This window comes from Rana temporaria, chromosome 2 (genome assembly GCF_905171775.1).
Source record: "Rana temporaria chromosome 2, aRanTem1.1, whole genome shotgun sequence".
In the NCBI taxonomy this organism is placed as follows: domain Eukaryota; kingdom Metazoa; phylum Chordata; class Amphibia; order Anura; family Ranidae; genus Rana; species Rana temporaria.
The window spans coordinates 361078526-361099541 of NC_053490.1; the positions used below are offsets into that span (position 1 = coordinate 361078526).

The 21016-nt window shown below is 46.3% G+C and overlaps 1 protein-coding gene across 1 annotated transcript in view; it reads right to left on the reverse strand.

Annotated features, from left to right (window-relative positions):
• AHCYL1 (adenosylhomocysteinase like 1) overlaps positions 1 to 21016 on the reverse strand; it is an 810468-nt gene that overhangs the window by 466789 nt on the left and 322663 nt on the right. The window contains exon 7 of the mRNA XM_040337629.1: positions 4625 to 4731. Coding sequence (XP_040193563.1) covers positions 4625 to 4731 — 107 coding nt within the window. The remainder of the gene's footprint in view (positions 1 to 4624; positions 4732 to 21016) is intronic.

Sequence of the window (21016 nt, forward strand, 5' to 3'; positions counted from 1 at the left end):
CCAGCATCAGGTGACCCAGGTAGTCCACCTGCCAGTTTTCCCTGATGGTTGACATAAGCCACAGCCATGGCGTTGTCCGACTAAAACCCGATTGGGCGACATTGCAACCTTCACGATCACGAGGAGAGGCGTACCCTTATCGCCCGGAGTTCCAGGACATTGAACGGCAGACGGGATTCCAGTAGAGTCCATCGACCATGGACCAGCTGGACCCCCCAGAAGCCTCCCCAACCCGTGAGGCTGGCGTCGGTCATAATCACCGTCTACTGGAAGGGAAGAAACTACTTCCCGGACCAAAGAGTCAGGAATCTTAGCCACCAAATCAGAGAGACCCTGACTAGGTGGCTTAACTAAATCTGACGATCCAGAGACAAAGGAGATTTGTTCCATTTGGACAGTATCTCCTTCTGCAAAACACGAGTGTGGAACTGGGCATAAGGTACCGCCTCGAAGGGGGCTACCATTAGGCCCAGGACTTGCATGCAAAAAATGGAGAGACGAGCAATTGCGGGATGCCAACTGCTACACCGCAGACTGAAGAGTCTGCAATCTCTCCAGGTGAAGAAAGACCTTCGCTTCCGAGGAGTCCAGAATCAACCCTAGGTACTCCAACCGCTAAGTCGGGACCAGGACTGACTTCTGAATGTTTAACACCCACCCAAATTCATGGAGGGTCTGGCTGGCTATATACACAGTCACCTCTAATTCGGAAACCAGAGGCTGCTCTCATAAGAAGGTCGTCTAAGTAGCCCACAATGGCCAATGCCTCGCTGTCACAGCAAAGCTAGGATCAGTGTGAGCACCTCTGTGAAAACTCTTGGTGCTGACGCTAGTATAAAAGGAAAGGCCACAAACTGATAGTGGTCCTCCCCTATCGCAAAGCGAAGAACCCTCTGGTGACTTGCGCAAATTGGGACATGCAAGTAAGCGTCCTTGATGTCCAAGGACGTCAGAATATCTCCCAGATGGAGCGCAGCCACCACCGAACAAATGGATTCCATGCAGAACTTCCTTACTCTCTGTCACGTACCTGGTTGGCGAGCCCGACGTGCAAGGAGTGGCCGCCCTTGCTCCCCTGACCACGAGACCCCTGGTAGAGTAGACAGGGGGCTCGGGGATACAGAGTCGCACGAGTGCCGGTTGCAACGCTGGTGCTGGGCTGTGAGAGGCTTCCGAGGTCCCGGACTGTGTTGGGGAGCTGGTGCAAGCTGGCGGATCAAGTAGGCAGGTAGAGGCGCTGGAAGCAGGCAGAACAGCAACAGCGGGGAAGGTGTATCGTAGGACAGCAGAGATAAGTCCCAGCAGAAGGATCCGCTGACGGGTATTGGATCCGGTACAGGTGCAGCAGACAAGCAGAGTCAGGTCCAGGCAGAGTCGGCAACAGGCGGGCAACAGAAGGTACAGTGGGTCAGGCAGAAGAGTGGTCAAACAATCCGTAGTCAGGGCAGGCGGAAGACAAGGAGAAACAGGTACAAACCGGAAGATCAGGAACAGGTGCAATCAGGAACAAGGGTACAGGAATCACAGGAAGCGCTGTAGACTGGTCAGCAAGAGGTGCAGGGATCAGGATCCTTTTGAACCCAAGTTTGGCGCCAGAACGGCGTCCTCATGTGCACGCGCGCCGCCGCCGGTGCGTGCGCCCGTGCACGTTACGGTTCCGCGATTGCGCGCGCCCGCGCCGTTACCGCTAGTGCGCTGGCCCGTGCGCGCCGAAGTGCCGCTACTGACATCTAGTGGCCGGGACTGTTCATGACACTCTCACAAAGGCATTTAGGGCGTTGAGGTCAAAATTGGACGGACCTTGTCCTCCTTTGGGACCACAAACAGATTAGAATAAAATCCTTGAAACCTCTCGTCCTGCTGGACGGGTAAAATTACCCCGCAACTTAGCAAGTCCTGCACTGCCCCTAGCAGGGCAGACCGACGAGCCAGAAGGAGAGGGAGACTTAAGGGAAATAATCTGTTCGGTGGATAGGAAAGAAACTATCTTGTATCCCGAAGAGACCACCTCGCAGACCCACTGGTTGGAGAGCAGGAGGTTCACTGAGCTGTGAACCTGCAAAGCCGTCCCCCCACCCATAAGTCAGGCGGGGGCAAGGCTTCATGCATTGGCAGGTTTGGGTGCCGGCTCGTTTGACTTGCGCACCCAGGGACATTTCTGTCCCCCAGCTAAGCCCTTGTAGGCCTGACTGAAGAAAATACTGCTTCTGAGTGGAGAACGAAGGACCCGGCTTATGGCGTGGCTCCTTTTCCCTGGTGGACTGAGGGAGGACAGTGCTCTTACCCCCAGTGACATCCTTGATAATTTCATCCAGAGAAGTACCAAAAAATCTTCCACCTCTGAAGGATAAAACAGTCAGGGCTTTTTTGGATGCTTGGTCAGCAGACCAGCATTTCAGCCAAATCAGGCGGCGCAAAACCACCGCCGAAACAGAGGCTCTGGATATCAAGGGTGCTGCAACCAGTGTAGCATCACAGATATATACAAGGCCCTGGACCAACTGGTTAGCCAGTCTAACAAATTTGGGAGGGAGCCTCCACAGTCTGGTGCAAAATCTTGCCCATTCAGTGAGTGTCTGAGACACCAAGGTTGCGGCCACAATAGACCGTGATGCCGACCCCAGCATGGCAAACATGGAGCGGGTCAGCGTCTCGGACCTTCTATCAGTATGGTCCTTGAAGGCAGGGGTCCATTCTATAGGGAGAGCGGTCACCCTTTTTTAACCGGGCATCGGGGGGGCGCTACCTGGAGGAGAAGACCAATTTATTTGTTATAAAAACTCTCCTCAAAAGGGGTACCGAACCGCCAGGTGCTGAGGAACTACAAGGTCACAATTAACTTGTGAAAAAGAAAGGACATATAAGGAAAAACTTTCACAGAGCGGTCTGATTTGTGTGCACAAAAAAGACTGAGCCCTCAAAGGATACCTCAGCTGCACTATACAGCATAAGGGAGTCCCTTACAGCATTAACAAACGCACTGACAAGTGCCCTGTCACTGACCCAAGTGAGGAGTCCTCCTCACAAGGAAGGTCCTGGTCTACTTTCAAAGACAACACAGGACCAGGGACCTGACAGCCAGGTCCTGGTCTGATTCAGAGCAGTCCCCATGGGATGGTGGGGGCACTTTTAAACCCCCCTTAACGCCCGCACGCCGTCCAACAAAGTGTCCCTGGACGGCAGGTGCAGGAGCCCCAGCTGCCACCTCTGGCATGTCTTGGGGAAGAACCAGACACCGACTCCATCCAGACAGCTCTCAGGGACCCATTCCAGACCTGAATAAAGCCCACCCTCCTTGCTGTGCTGACCAGGGGTTACCCAGGGGACTCACCAACCACAGGAGGAGACCATTCAGCGCCGCTGCCTGCCCTCAGAACACAATGTGATTGTGAGGAGAAACGCTGTGAGGTAAAGCTTATGAGCTAAAATCATGAGGAGATCTGTGTTGTGTGCTGTGTAAGCCAGCACTAGAAGGCCAAAACCACCTCCAAAATGGCCACCGGACACCTCAGATAGAGCAGGAAACGGCCACAGTAAAATGGACGACCGCAATAGTAAGCAGCGCCATAGAGCGACCACAACAAAATGGCTGCCAAAGGAAATTCACAATGGTAACAGCAGGCTACAAAAAAATTGCGCCGGTGCCGCAAAAATGGCGGCAAAACGCTGAGACGTGGATGAGAAGGTCTAATGAGGCATTTCTGAGTCAAACACACCCCCACAGAAATACATAGGCCCAGACATCCCACAGTCCCCTGATGGAAAAATGAGCCCCCCCACAGGTCCACCCCGGCGGCAATAGAACAGCAGAGGGAAATTACAGAGCAGGGAAGGGAGGACAGGAGGACCCCCGAACCCCAGAAATGCACAGCCGTACCGACCCGCCGACAGCGGGAAGGACTGTACTTACCCGTCCACTGACGCATTCCTGACAGGCATACACTCACCGGCCACCCCAGGAGTCATACAGGAGACTACAAGGATCTATATATCCAGCCTGTCTCTCAGCCGACAGTTTATAGAAGATTCTTCAAGAATAAAACAAAATAAAATAAAATGAACAATTTACTAAGGGCGCTGGGCCCAAAGGGAGTCATACGTCCTTCTCCTTTGCTAGGCAGAAAGAAACTGAAGCTGCATGCTGCATGGAGGAGGGTTATGTCCGGAGGGACCACCCCCTGGGCTGGTCTGTTCAACTCTGTTAAAGTAACATATATTTAATTATCTAACATGTTTCTGCCTAGTCCTCTCCTGTGAACAGGAACATAACCCAATTGTCAAGATTTATGGAGCTGTGTCCCTCTATGGACCATAAGAGAATTTTTTTTAATAAATAAAATGAAAGGTTTTTTTTTTTTAAATACCCACAACAGAAAGCTCTATTGGTTTAAAAAATTATATACAATTCATTTGGGTGCAGTGATGCATGACAAAGTAATTGTCAGTCAAGCTATTATAGCACTGACAACTAAAGAATGACCGGGTAATGAAGGGGTATGTATAGTCTAGCTCTTAAGTAGCCAAAAGTTTTCTGGCAGAATAAGAAGGTGAAAATAATGAAAAGGGCCCAAGACGTGGTTTATATTAGTGTAATTTCAGGTTCCAGCCTCCAAATCTAGCTCACCTGTGCACTCCAGTCACACTTTCCTCCACAATGCCCTGAATTTTTTTATAAACATTTAGATATTTCTTGTAAACCCAGTGAGTCAAATCGCCTCCATCATCAAGGATCTAGGATATAAAAAAGGTATTTAGAAAAATTCTATTGACTAGGACTCAATTTTCATAGCAGCGTTGAAAGTGCACTCATGCAAAAAGCAAAAACAAAAAATAAATAAAATAAAAATCACATCTTGATGCATTAAGAGCTGTAACCTTTTTCAGTACATTACCAACACAGCCACCATGATCATTGGCATCATTAGTCAATGGCAGCTGTCAACAGTGTAAAACTTTCAGTTTACAAATCGGACTGTATGTAAAGAAGCTAGTTGCAGTTGCGTCTTTTGAGGCATAAAAAGTCAAGCATACTGAAAATTGCAATAATTCAACAGCCTCAGCAAGCCACATACTGAAAAACTCTTCCAGGGAATCCATCAATTTGTTCATGATGATTTTATATGCGCATAATGGCATGCAATCAATCTACCATAATTGTTTCTCTGTCGGGGGGGACTATTTTATCACATGATTACCTGTTGTTGGAATGGCTTTTGCAATATAAATTGTATACAACACCATAATTTTTGCCGTCTTAGTTATCTTGTCCTTGAGTGTGTTCACCCATATGAGACTGAGGTCACACTATTGGGTATATTGTTTTTTTTTTTTTTTTTTGGCACCTTACTCAAACAATCTAAGAACTTGTAGGCCCCTTTCACAAGTGCAAACGGTTTAGGTCCGCCTGTCAGTTTTTTAGGCGGACCTGAACGGGTGCTTTATACAGGTCTATGGAGCAACAGATGTCAGCGCTGACATGCGTCCCGCTCCGATCCGCTAAAGCGTGATGGATGGAAACCCTATTTTTCATCCGTCTGGCGGATTGGAACGGATGCAAACAGACTCTACGGTCCGTTTTCATCCAATCCCCCATAGAGGAGAGCGGCGCTCTGACAGGTTGGTCCCTGCACAGAGACGGACCTGTCATCTGCTTGCTCAGCGGGGATCAACGGAGCGATCCCTGCTGAGCATAGCGGAGTCCGTATATGTGTGTGTGAAAGGGGCCCTAAATGTTTTTTAATACTGCTACATGTTAAAAGCTTTTTTTAGATTTTCTCCTCTAATCTGAAAGGTATTTTGGACACATAGGCCCGGATTCTCGTACGAGTTACGCCGGCGTATCTCCAGATACGCCGTCGGAACTCTGAGTCCGAGCCGTCGTATCTATGCGCCTGATTCTTAGAATCAGTTACGCATAGATTTGTATTAGATCGGACCGGCGTAAGTCTCTTACGTCATCGTATCTTAAATGCATATTTACGCTGGCCGCTAGGGGCGTGTACGCTGATTTACGCCTAGAAATATGTAAATCAGCTAGATACGCGAATTCACAAACGTACGCCCGGCCGACGCAGTACAGATACGCCGTTTACGTTAGGCTTTTCCCGGCGTAAAGTTACCCCTGCTATATAAAGCGCACATGCGGCGTACCAATGTTAAGTATGGACGTCGTTCCTGCGTCGAATTTTGAAAATGTTACGTTGTTTGCGTAAGTCGTTCGTGAATAGGGCTGGGCGTCATTTACGTTCACGTCAAAAGCATTGGCTTCTTGTGGGTTAATTTGGAGCATGCACACTGGGATACTTTCACGGACGGCGCATGCACCGTTCGTAAAAAGCGTAATTTACGTGGGGTCACATTAAATTACCATAACACACGCCCACATCAACCACATTTGAATTAGGCGGGCTTACGCCGGCCTATTTACGCTATGCCGCCGCAACTTTGGTTTGAGAATAAGGCACTTGCCTGTCAAAGTTGCGGAGGCGTAACGTAAATAGGATACGTTACAAGTCTACGTGAATCCGGGCCACAGGGGGCTATTTACGAAAGGCAAATCCACTTTTGTACTAAAAGTGCAAAGTTCACTTGAAATTGCACTGAAAGTGCACTTAGAAGTGCAGTCAAAGTAGATCCGAGGGGGACATGCAAACAAAATAAAAAACAGCATTTTAGCTTGCACATGATTGGATGATAAAATCAGTAGAGCTTTCCCTCATTTCAGATCTACCCCTCAGATTTACAGCGAGTGCATTTCCAGTTTTCATTGCACTTAAAGTGCACTTGGAAGTACAGTTGCACTAGTAAATGACCCCCATAGTATTTCTAAGCATCTTAGGTGATTGTGTATAACAATTTTGATGAAATAGCTAGCAATATAAAAAATAAGTGTAACTATTTGATCACACAGGAGGTATCAACAGTACAAAAATACAAAAATCAATACAAAGATGCTCAAAACACAATAGAAAACAAATTGCATAAAAAAAGAAACAGAAGATGTTTAATTGTGATAAAGTATGAAAAATATATGTGTGTAAATGTATGTTTTTGTCTGAAAGCGTGTCTGCTGCTAAAGAAGAATGAGAAAAGAAAGCGTGTTTCCTCTGTGTCTTGAAATTCCAATAATAGGATTTTTATAACAGCTTACCTGTAAAATCTTTTCTTAGAGTACACCACGGGACACAGAGTTAAATCATTACATAATGAGTTGTATGGTCACCAGAGGTGATTGGACACTGACACAACCAATCAAAGACAGTTCCCCTCCATATAACCCCTCCCATCAGGGAAGTACCTTAGTTTTGTAGCAAGCAATAAGGTTTCCATAAGAAGGGGGGGGACCTCGTGTGTCCCGTGGTGTATTTCAAGAAAAGGATTTTACAGGTAAGCTGCAAAATTTTTGAGTATAGCCTTAGATTGGTCATTTAAATAATAATATGTACCATCATCCAGGATTTAATGGAAAGAGGGGGTACCGGAGGATAGGGTGGTGACGGCTGCTAGTACCGTAAACCAAAAATAACTATCACCCGGAAATTTATTTAGTATGGACTTTCTCGGTACTGATGACACAGATAGATACAGTAAAAAAATAATTTATTGTACAACAGCTATGACAATCAACCTCACACTAGTTACAGCAGTGGAACATAAACGGAAATCCGTAAGGTATCTATGGTTGTGAGGTGAAGTCAAAGGGAGACCTCTACCTGTTTCGCGGATGACCGCTTCTTCAGGAGGTAATCTGTGCAACAAATAACATCATAGCAAAAAACACAAATGATAACAAAACATTATTATACTGTAAGAGGTCAAGTATGCAAATTGACGTAGATCTGCTTACCACCAGAGGGTCAAGGACCAACATGGATCGCGCCGGATAAAATCTCTTAACGGCGGACAGGGGGGAAAAAATTTGTTCTCTGATAGAGTAATGATATTTAGGGGCAAGTAGTCTTAATTAATGTATAGAAAGGAGGGCACCACGTGAGTGAAGGGAAGGTAGTGTTTCCTGGTATGGCTTGCCACACACTACCTTCCCTTCACTCACTCACTCATTTGAATCATCTTGATTCAAATCAAATGTTGACACCACCTTTGGTAAAAAGCTTGGATGGGGTCGTAGTACAATTTTGTCCTTGTGACAAATTAAATAAGGCTTCTTCCTCTTTTCATTTACAGGTAAGCTGTTATAAAAATCCTATTTTCTTTATCGTACACCACGGGACACAGAGAGTTAAAACATTACATAATGGGACGTCCCAGAGCAATGCTCAATATGAAGGGGGGAGACCCAGATCCAAACCAAACGTAAACAGATAAGAAGCCCTAGACTGCTGCCTGCAGTACACTACGCCCAAAGGCAGAATCCTCATGTCCTCTTACATCTATTTGATAGAATTTGGTGAATGTATGGACTGAAGACCAAGTTGCAGCCAAAAGCCTCGTACACACGATCAGTCCATCCGATGAGAATGGTCTGAAAGACCGTTGTCATCGGTTAACCGATGAAGCTGACTGATGGTCTGTCGCCCCCACACACCATCGGTTAAATAACCGATCATGTCAGAACGCGGTGACGTAAAACACAACGACGTGCTGAAAAAAATGAAGTTCAATACTTCAAAGCATGCGTCGACTTGATTCTAAGCATACGTGGATTTTTAACCGATGGTCGTGCCTACTAACAATCGGTTTTGACCTATCGGTTAGGAATCCATCGGTTAAATTTAAAGCAAGTTGGCTTTTTTTTAACCAATGGTTAAACAACCTATGGGGCCCACACACGATCGGTTTTGACCGAAGAAAACAGTCCATCAGACCGCTGTCCTCTGTTTAACCTATCGTGTGTACGAGGCCTTACAGATCTGAGCTATCGAAGCCTGGTGATGCACTGCCCATGAAGCACTCATAGCTCTTGTCGAGTGCGCCTTAACAGAAGAAGGAGGGATCTTGTTCCTTAAACCATAAGCTTGAATAATTACTTGACGAATCCATCGTGCAATGGTGGATTTTGATGCCTTTCTTGGGACCATCTAGCAAAATAAACAAGACCTCAGTTTTACGTATCTGAGCGGTTGCCTGCAGATACCGCCTTTACTGCTCTCACTACATCTGCAATAACCTTTCCTCCGCTGTCTGCGGATTCGGAAAAAAGAAAGACAAAATAATATATCTTGATTCAAATGAAATGTTGACACCACCTTTGGTAAAAAGGTTGGATGGGGTCGTAGAACCATCTTGTCCTTGTGACAAATGAAATAAGGCATTTTACAAGAAAGCGCTGCTAATTCAGATACTCTTCTAGCCGAAGAGATAGCAATCAAAAAGGCCAATTTCCTGTTTAAAAGAATCAGCGGAAAATGGCGAATAGGTTCAAAAAGTTTGTAGAAAAAATGTAGCGCCAAAATTTAAAATGATAATAAATCTCCTGAAAGGATGATGTGAAGGTGCTTATGACAATCAAACGACTGATGACAATAATTGCTCTAGTGACACAAAAATTATATATACAAAACCTGTGAGGTAAGATCAAAACAGATGCCACTCAATTATAAATACCATGTAGGTCCAGTCTACCAGATACATCCTCCTGGATTGTTCATACAGGACTTTCCAATCCGTCCGTTTTCAACCCCTCTTGCCCTATGGCTCCCAAAGTTAGGATATTTAGAGATATGGTCCTAAAAGACTTAGATGAATTGCCCTTAAAGAAAACATTCACTGATCCACAAATCAAGTTGGGTTTAAAAAGTCTATGTGAGCATAAGGATTTGGTCATCCGTCCGGCGGACAAGGGGGGAGGGATTGTAGTACTGGACAAGTCTGCTTATCATGCGGAAATGTTACGTATTTTAGGAGACAGCGACACATATGTAAAACTACCCTCAAATCCCACTTCTAGAATTAAGTCCTCGTTGAGCAAAATACTCACTAGAGGAGTTCAGAATGGAATTTTGGATAAAAAGGAACATGCATATCTCATGCCGAAAGTTCCCCGAATCCCCACCATGTATTTTTTACCGAAGATACATAAGAGTAATGTTAATCCTCCCGGGAGACCCATCATAAGTGGGATTAATTCTATAACTTCCCGCATAGGGAAGTATATAGATTACCACTTGCAACCTATGGTTAAGGACATTCCTTCGTATTTGAAGGACACGAGACATACCATAGCTCGCCTTAATGAAGTTGTGTACAGTGGAGACGTCCTGTTAGTTACAGCTGACGTGTCTTCCCTGTACACGAGCATCGCCCACCGTTTAGGGTTTCAGGCAGTGGAGAACTTTCTCGATCGTAATGTCAGCATCCCTACTATACAGAAGTATTTTGTTATGGACCTACTTAGGTTTGCTACCAGCAATAATTACTTCTGGTACGATGGTGATTTCTTCCAACAATTAAAGGGAGTGGCAATGGGGGCCAAGTTTGCCCCCAGTCTTGCCAACATTTTCATGGCCAAATGGGAGGAGGATGTCGTCTATGCCTATAATAGGCCGGAGATTCTTCTTTGGGCCAGGTATATAGACGACATCCTCCTCCTATGGAATGGTGATCTCAAGTCGTTGGATCAGTTTATGACCATGTTAAATAGAAATGAGGTGGGTATTAACCTCACCTACGAGGCAAGTTTCAATAGCGTTAATTTTCTTGATCTTGTAATCTCAGTCCAACCAAACCGTCTGATTACCAAAACACACTTCAAGAACACGGATCGCAACAGCTTTATCCCTACTGATAGCTGTCATCATCCAGCTTGGCTTAACTCCATTCCTAAAAGCCAGCTGTTGCGAATCCGTCGTAACTGTACAGATGTTACTGATTTCTTTGCTCAAGCACAAGTATTGAAACAGAGGTTTTTGGACAAGGGTTATTCAAGTGCTAAAATAGATGCTGAAATAGAAGATATTGGGAGGGTGGACCGCTCTTTGCTCACAGTTGAGAAGATTAAAAAAGCTCAAGACCCAAAGTTCAAAAACGCTTTTTTTACAACGTTTTCTGGACAGTACAAACAAATTAGAAATATCATATATAGACATTGGGGGATTCTCAAAGAAGACCTACCTTACCCACCAATGCTATGGTGATCTATAGGGGGGCAACCTCTTTGAAACACCAAGTTGCCCCGAATGTGATCGATCCCCCAGTGAAACCTTCCTTTTTTCCCCTATCTAAGGGCTTCCATCCCTGCAGGAAATGTAGGGTATGTCTCAACAATACACAGGGACGGAAGAAAACAGTCTCTTTTAAATCCACTGTCACTGGGATAACCTATCCCATGAAACAATTTTTCACCTGTGCCTTCACGCACATAGTGTACCTTATCACCTGCCCTTGTGGAAAACAGTACGTTGGTCGCACCATACGGAGCTTTTCCACAAGGGCAGGTGAACATGTTGCAAAAATCCTGAAGGGATGCGACAAGCATACAGTACCGAGACATTATCTCGAGGCACATAATAAGAAATTAGAGGGCACTACATTTGCCATTATTGATAAATGTGTTCCCCACTGGAGGGGGGAACCTCTGATCAGAGGGGTTTCGAAACTAGAGGTCTTCTGGATCTACACGCTCAAAAGTTACGCACCATTCGGACTTAACGTCGAATGGGATTTAAATGCGTTTATAAATCAATCTTAAAATAATCATCAGGGCACATATATATTTTTATACTTTTACATTGGGATTATTTTTTATTCCAATTAAGCGTCTGACGTTTACTTTGGATGCCTAAGTATAATGTATATTTTGAGTGGGTTATTCCATTTAATTGCCCACTTTGATTATGTATATATGATTGTTCTTTTTATGGATGCACATCCTGGCGTATTTACATTATGTTTATCCACCTCCGTGTAAGCCTCCTTTTTTTTCCTTTTTATTCATAAATTTTTTTGGATTGGCCATTATGGGTACTTAGTATCAGTCTGTGAGGACCACCTGGAATGAACTTGTATGCCCCCCTGCGGAGTATTTGCCATCCGACAGTACACGAATGATTCATTGCTTCTTTTCAGTGTATACTGTCTAGTTACTCCCTGGAACGCATGATGAGGCGCGGCGCTAACGTGCTGGCGCCTCCCGCGTCGTGGGAGATTTGATGAGTGCTGCTGATTGGATGGCGGACTCCTGTATCTGTGCCACTTTGATTGGCGGAGAGGGGAGTGACCTGGTAACCCACACAGCTGTCCCAACTATCAAAGAACATGGCGCTGACGTTCTGACGTCATGACGCTATTGCGTCCCTAGGAAATACCCAGCTCTTACTCTGTCCTATCCAGGGAGAGGAGAATGATGGACATTGATATAGTCCTATCAACGGGTGTCTATGACCACTTCCGGGCTTGGAACGCAATGAGTGAAGGGAAGTACATACATGAAACGCACGCCATCGTAGCGTGGCGGATCAGGTGTTGGCTGTCACGGATCTGGAGGAACAGGTATTTATAGTAGTAGAGTGTGAGGAACTGTCAGAAAACCCCAGTTGAAGTCCTCTCGTGACGAAACCGGTCGGGTGATAGCTCTCTTACTCTACTGCTGACTTTTTTGGAAATTCTCCTTTACCTTTCAAGGTGGGAGCGCTTGCTGCTTTTTTCATTTGTTGTGTTTTTTTACTGATTTTTTTTAGTTTGCTGCTGTTTACAACTGTTCACTTAAGTGTGGCTTTGCTAGCTTTTCACTTTCATTTTTATTTCATTTTATTTTTTGCCACTGTGTGTGCAATTTTTGAAAAAGTTTTTAAATAAATTACTTTTTACACTATGAGGAGCACCTCTATATTGTTCTCTTTTTGCATAACAATCGGGGTGTTTGGAGCAACCTTGACGGGCTGACTTTCATCTACAACACTCTCTCTGGACAATCAAGACTTTGTATGGTCATCTTTGGACCGTATCATCCCAAGGGGAGACTCCCAGATTCAGACGGTAGTCTGTTAAAGCCTTGACGACCCTCCCACCGTATGGTGAGGCTGAGGGTCCACCTTTTCTGGTAAGAGTACCCATCTTTATAATTGTTGTCCAAGTTTGAAGAGAGTTATTTGTGTTGAAGATCGCATGCTCCACCCCAATATCTGAAGAAACTTACATGTACTTCCAAAGGACTTTTTAGTTCACATGTGTATGGATTTTGCACCTGCAATTTTTCATCCAACACCCAGTGGGTGTTTATGAGAGACTAGATGCTCTATCTCATTTTTATATTTGATCAGATCACTTATCATGTTATTTTGCACCATTCACATTGGTATTTATAATTGAGTGGCATCTGTTTTGATCTTACCTCACAGGTTTTGTATATATAATTTTTGTGTCACTAGAGCAATTATTGTCATCAGTCGTTTGATTGTCATAAGCACCTTCACATCATCCTTTCAGGAGATTTATTATCATTTTAAATTTTGGCGCTACATTTTTTCTACACTGTTTTTCACGAAGTATCCTGCTTTGTTATGTTGGCAGCCTGATCCACGACCACTTGTGGTTTGCGCAATATTTTTTGCTATATATTTTTTAGGTTCAAAAAGTTGCTTCTGCAACACTGACAATACTAAATTCAGATCCCATGGGTATAAGGGAAACTTGACTGGCGGATTGATGCGCAGTACCCCCTGAATGAAAGCCCAAACTAGGGAATGAGATGCCAGTGGTCTTTGAAAAAAAGACTGATAGAGCTGATATTTGACCCTTAATGGTACTAAGGGCTAATTTCATATCCACCCCTAGCTAGCAAAAGGCAAGAATCCTACTTGTGTCATATCTTTGAGGATTCTATTTGTTAGATTCACACCATGAAAGATATGCTTTCCAGACTCTATAGTAAATAAGACTGGAAGCTGGCTTTCTGGCATTAATAAGTGTAGAAAGCACTGGACCTGAGATCCCACGTTTCTTCAGAATGTGGGTCTCAGCAGCCAAGCCGTCAAATTTAGCTCTTGTAAAGAAGGAACACTGGACCTTGCGACAGCAGGTCGTGACGAAGCGGAAGCTTCCAAGGTTTTCCTACCGCCATCTTTATGATTTTGGCGTACCAGGATCTTCTGGGCCAATCTGGAGCCACTAAGATTACAGGAATTCTTTACTTCTTGATCCTGCAAAGTAACCTTTGTAAGAGCGCGATCGGCGGAAACGCATATATCAGTGAAAACTGATTACATGGAATTATTAGAGCATCTGATCCGTAGGCCAGAGGATCTCTCGTCCTGGACACAAAGTTGTCCAACTTCCTGTTGAACCTGGAAGCTAGCAGGTCTACATCCAGGGTCCCCCATCTCTGGCATATGGCCTGAAAGATATCGGGGTGGAGAGACCACTCTCCTGGTAATAGTTGCTGGCGACTCAGGTAGTCCGCTTGCCAGTTTTCTACCCCTGGAATCAAGATTGCAGAGAGACAAGAAACATGTTCTTCTGCCCATGTCAAAAACCAATTCACCTCTTTCTGGGTGCACGGACAGTGGGTGACTGCCTGGGTATTGATGTAACCTACTGCAGTAGCATTTTCGGATTGAATCCGCACTGGGTGGCCCTGTAACCTGTGTGTCCAGGTTCTGAGGACTAAGTATACTGCCCGCATCTCCAGTATGTTGATGGGCAGGTTCCCTGGGCTGAGGCTTCTTCTAACACCGCTCCCCAGTCCCTTAGGCTGGCATCTGTAGACACCACCTTCCAGGTGACTGGGAGAAATGATTTTCCTTCTCCCAAGCTCTTGGTTTTAACCACCAACTGAAGCTTTAGCGCACTTGTGGCGACAGGCGCATGGGTAGATCCAGAGCTTTGATCTTCCTGTTCCAGGTGGCTAAGATACTGCCTTGAAGTAGTCTCGAGTGAAACTGGGCATAAGGTACAGCCTCGAAGGAGGCTACCATCTTCCCTAGTAGCCTCATGCAAAGGCGAATAGACGGCTTTTTTTTGCCTTGACCTTGTGGATCAGGTCCTTTAGCGATTTGATCTATGGTTCTGGCAGGAATACCCTGCTGTGTCTATGATCATGCCCAAATATTATACCCTTCTTTGGGCTTGTAGAGAGGATTTTTGTAGATTTACAATCCATCCTAACTGTTCCAGGTATTTTATTGTGGTAAGCACAGCGTGATCTAATCCTGCCACTGACTGATCTATCACAAGTAGATCATCTAGATAGGCCGTTACTGCTATGCTCTGTACCCTCAGATTTGCCAACAGAGGGGCTAGTACCTTTGTAAATACCCGGGGGCGGTAGCCACCCCAAAAGGCAGAGCCAAAAACTGGAAGTGGTGATGTTCTACTGCGAACCTTAAAAATCTTTGGTGCGCAGGATGGATAGGCACATGTAAATATGTGACCTTGATGTCTATCGACGCCATGAATTCTCCGCCTTGTAGGGAGGCGACCACTGATTGAATAGTTTACATGCGGAAATAGCGAATGTTCAGAAACTGATTTAGAGATCTTAGATCCAGGATGGGTCTGACGTCTCCATTTGGTTTTGGAATTACAAAGAGGTTTGAATAAAAACCTGAACCTTGCTCCTTTAGGGGTACATATGTGATCACCCCTTAGGACAGCAAGTGATCCAATCCTTTGAAGAAGGACACTCTTTTTAGTGGATCTTTGGAGAGCCTTGAGCTTCGGAATTGAGAAGCTGGGATTTCGCGAAATTCCAGGTTTGTATCCTAGGGATACTGTGGATACTACCTATCTGTCCTAGATTTCTGTCTGCCATGTCGCTGAAAACTGCCAAAGTTGTCCCCCCACTCGGCCAAGGGGGCACCCCTTCATGAAGAGGTTTTGGGGTTATGCTTGCTAGCCTTTGAACCCCACTGCTTCTTGTTTTCTGGGCTTGGTCTTCCTTAGCTTTTGTGGCTGGCTGAAAATGACGTCGCCACTGGCTGGAGGTAGATTTACCAGGACCCGGGGAGAGAGAACGTTTAAAACAAGGTCGCTTGTTTTTCTTCTTCTCAGATAATAGAGTGTTCTTTCCACTCAATGGGCCTGATTTACCAAGCCTTTACTCCATGACTCATGGAGTAAAAGCAGGAGTAGCAGCCGTTTGGCCATTTACTAAAGAAATACGCTGCTAGTGCAGTGTATTTCCCTAGTTACTAATGTGCTCCGTGCGCCCAGGAGAGGGTGCATTGTGCACCAGTACAGACCTGGCGCACGGCACATTAAACTGTAAATTGCGGGGGTTCGGGCGGGAGTTTATTAGGGGGGGAGGTGGGGGGATGCAGGGGAAGTGAAGTGACATGTGTTTTGAAGTGTTTGGCGGGCCGAATTGAAAGAGAAAGTGTTTTTTGAAAACAGATCCCCGTACGCTTGCACAGTGCGCCTGAACCTCGGGAGGTTCATTTGCATACTGGGCATGCGCAGAGAGAAAAGTCAGGGATTCCCGTGCGCCTTGTCAGTACGCCGTGAAAATCTTGGTAAATACCAAGCGGCGTACCCGTGAATGCGCTGCGTGACGCGGCGCACGGGAATCTCCGAGCTGTTTTCAGCCCTGAAGGGGAACTCCGCGCCAAATTTCAAACTTGAAATCGGCGCGGGTCCCCCTCCAGGGCTACATTAGGCTCTTAGGCTTGGTCCGGAACGTGAGGGGTTAAACCCGCGCCGATTCGGCGCGGGGGTCCCCCCCAGATCCAAACCAAGCCCTCATCCCAAGCATGCAGTCTGGCCCGGACAGGAATGGGGGCGGGGACGAGCGAGCGGCCCCTCCCCTCCTGAGCCGTACCAGACCGCATGCCCTCAACATGGGGGAGTGTGTGCTGTGGGGGAGGGGGGCACTGCCCCCCCACCCCACAGCACTCTTGCCCCCATGTCGATAGGGACAAGAGCCTCTTCCCGACAACCCTTGCCATTGGTTGTCGGGGTATGCGGGCGGGGCTAATCGGAATCTGCGAGCTCCCTTTAATAAGGGGGCCCCCAGATGCCGGCCCCCCACCCTATGTGAATGAGTATGGGGTACATCGTACCTCTACCCATTCACATGGGGGAAATGTAAAGTAAAATAAAACACCACACAGAATAAAATATTTTATTAATCTGCTCCGGAGCCCCCCCTTTCTTCTTTAGCTCTCTTAGAAGGGGGGGTTTCTTCTCTCCCGATCTTCCGCTGGGACCCTGGGCTTCGGTGATTTCTGCCGGGGGAGGGCGCCATCCCTCGGTCCTCTCCGGAGCCTTCCGCCGGATGCCCCCACCCCATTTAAGCTCTTTTTCATTAGGGAGGGGCATCCGGACTTCGGGGTCTTCTGCCGGGGGATGGCGCCTATCCCCCGGTCTTTCCGGTGCCTTCCGCCAGGGTTCCGGTCTTCCTGGTCTTCTGCCGGGGGTGCGCCAACTCCCCGGTCTTTTCTCTTCTGTCTTCTCTGCTCCCTCTTCTGCCTGGCTCCCCGCGGAGCCAGGGCTTTCTTCCGTCTTCTTTCTTCTCTCTTCCTTCTTCTGCCTGTCTCCTCCGCGGAGCACAGGGCTTGTCTCCGCTGTCTTCTCCCTTCTCTTCCATTGGATGTTGACACGACGAGGTCCGGCGCTGGAATGCCGTCTGAGCAGTGGGCATGGACTTATATAGGGCAATGCCACCATGTGACCTCAACCCATGTGATATCACATTCCCATCATGCCCAGGGAATGTGATGTCACATGGGTTGAGGTCACATGGTGGCATTACCCTATATAAGTCCATGCCCGCCGCTGACACGGCATGTCAGCGCGGAACCTCGTCGTGTCAACATCCAATGGAAGAGAAGGGAGAAGACAGCGGAGACAAGCCCTGTGCTCCCGGAGGAGACAGGCAGAAGAAGGAAGAGAGAAGAAAGAAGACGGAAGAAAACCCTGGCTCCGCGGGGGAGCCAGGCAGAAGAGGGAGCAGAGAAGACAGAAGAGAAAAGACCGGGGAGTTGGCGCACCCCCGGCAGAAGACCAGGAAGACCGGAACCCTGGCGGAAGGCACCGGAAAGACCGGGGGATAGGCGCCATCCCCCGGCAGAAGACCCCGAAGTCCGGATGCCCCTCCCTAATGAAAAAGAGCTTAAATGGGGTGGGGGCATCCGGCGGAAGGCTCCGGAGAGGACCGAGGGATGGCGCCCTCCCCCGGCAGAAATCACCGAAGCCCAGGGTCCCGGCGGAAGATCGGGAGAGAAGAAACCCCCCCTTCTAAGAGAGCTAAAGAAGAAAGGGGGGGCTCCGGAGCAGATTAATAAAATATTTTATTCTGTGTGGTGTTTTATTTTACTTTACATTTCCCCCATGTGAATGGGTAGAGGTACGATGTACCCCATACTCATTCACATAGGGTGGGGGGCCGGAATCTGGGGACCCCTTTATTAAAGGGGTCTCTCAGATTCTGATAAGCCCTCCGCCCGCATACCCCGACAACCAACGGCCAGGGTTGTCGGGAAGAGGCTCTTGTCCCTATCGACATGGGGACAAAAGTGCTTTGGGGTGGGGGGGCAGTGCCCCCCTCCCCCACAGCACACACTCTCCCATGTTGAGGGCATGTGGTCTGGTATGGCTCAGGAGGGAGGGGGGCGCTCGCTCATCCCCACCCCCATTCCTGTCTGACCAGACTGCGTGCCTGGGATAAAGGTTTGGATCTTGGGGGGGGACCCCACGCTATTTTTTTTGCGCGGGTTTAACCCCTTATGTTCCAGACCAAGCCTAAGAGCCTGGTATGCACCTGGAGGGAACCCACCTTATTTTTTTTTTGGGGGTCTGGAGTTCCCCTTCATGAACAGCGATCTGTCATTTACACATGTCAGTCCCACCCCCCCCCCTACAGTTAGAACACACCCAGGGAACATATTTAACCCCTCCCTCGCACCTAGTGTTAACCCCTTCCCTGCCAGTGGCATTTTTAGAGTAAGCAATGCATTTTTACAGCACTGATCGCTAGAAAAATGCCAATGGTTCCAAAAAAGTGTTCGATGTGTCCGCCATAATGTCGCAGTACCGATAAAAATCGCTGATCGCCCCAATAACTAGTTAAAACAAAAAAAAAAATATTTTGGAGACGCTATAACTTTTGCAAAAACCAAACACTAAACGCTATTTGCGATTTTTTGGAACCAAAAAGATGTAGAATACGTATCGGCCTAAACTGAGGTTTTTTTTATTTTTTAGAATATATATTTTTGGGGATATTTATTATAGCAAAAAGTAAAAATAATTTTTACATATGTGGGCAGGACTTACGCAAGTCCCGCCCACATATATAAACATCGTTCAAACCACACATGTGAGGTATTGACGCGTGCGTTAGAGCGAGAGCAATACTTTTACCACTAGACCTTCTTTGTAACTATAAACTGGTAACCTGGAAAAAAAAGAAAAAGGTCGCCTATGGGGATATTCACGGAATTCATTTTGGCCCCATTGCAGGAGTGTTTCCAATAGTAAAGCGTGACATGTAAGGTATCTATTTACTCAGTGTAACATCATCTTTCACATTATCCCCAAAAATTGGGCTCACTTTTGTGTTTTGTTAATTTTTAACCACTTGAGCCCGGACCATATTTCTGGTCAATGACCGGGCAAGTTTTTGTGATTCGGCACGGCGTCGCTTTAACTGACAATTGCGCAGTCGTGCGACGTGGCTCCCAAACAAAATTGGCAACCTTTTTTTTCCCCACAAATAGATTATTAAATGTGCGTGTTTACTTCTGTCTTTAACACCTCCCCTTCAGGCTGGAAAGCATCAGATCAGGGGAAACAAAAAAAAAAAAAGCTCTCATTCCATTGCAGCTTGGTTCCTACATGTGTGATGAACTGAGCATGCTCAAACACTTAGAAAAAAAATATCCTTTCTTTTTAAAAGGTGAAAAACACTCCTTGGATGCTCATAGAGCGTGGTTTGGGTTAATTGCAGGTGTGCCCAATTACAAGCTCACCCAAACTAGAGACTGCAATTTGTTCATGTGATTTCAATTGCTTCATTACTAGCACTGTTATAAAAAGCTTGGATCGATCAGTCCTCAGCTGCCCTCAGAAGGGGCAGGCTGGCAGAAATGCTGTTGCGAAACACAAATGTGATTTGTTGCATGGGTTTTGTTTTATTTTGCCAATGGTTTTGGTTTATTTTTAAATGATGTTCACTTTGATGTATTTGTCTATGTGGCCTTATTTTATGAAAAATGTGTGAAGCTATGGTTATTTAGAATTTTGAAATGTATTTTTGTTTGTGTTTGTTTGTTTGTCTTTTTTCGCTTTCCTTGTTTTGTTGACCAATAAAAATTACTTTAAAATTTTTAAGTTTGTCTTTTGTTACTTTTTCATGCTACATATGTTGACAGCTGCAGCTGAAATCGGTTTGGGCCTAACAAATTATGTGTGTCTAAGCTTCTTTCCTGGTGTGTAATCATGAAATGTTTGCCATGTTTATTCTCCATGACTTTAAAGACAAAACTGGTAATTATTTTATTTTTTCTGCAGTGGTCCTCAGCCCTCAAGTACCCCCGACAGGACATGTTTTGTGGATTTCTCTTATCAAGAATTGCTGTCCAGACTGTATTTTAAAGCACATGTGCAAGATGAAGGAAAACCTGCAAACATGGCCTGTGGGGGGGGGGGGGGTTGCTATTGGTGGACAGGCTTGACGTGCTGATTTACAGCACTGTGCTTAAATCTAGCGCAAGGCAATCCTATTCAAACTGTCACACAGCTGAACAGGAAGTGAGGTTAAAACCCTACCAGTGTCATTTCTTGGGGACACAGGTCAATCTAACTAGTGTCCCCATTAAGCAAATTGCACTCCAGCACTGTTGTGTACACCCCAAATCATGGGTCTTCAAACTACGACCCTCCAGTTGTTCAGGAACTACAATTCCCATCATGCCTAGTCATGTCTGTGAATGTCAGTGCATTACAAGGCCTCATGGGATGTGTAGTTCTACAACAGCTGGAGGGCCGTAGTTTGAGGATCCCTGCCCCAAATGATTATTTAGTTTGGGGTTTAGTAAAGGCAAAGCCACTCTGCAGTACAAGCATAGTTGCTGAAAATCAGAGAGGAAGCACTGATGGTTTTAACATCCAATCCTGTAGAAGC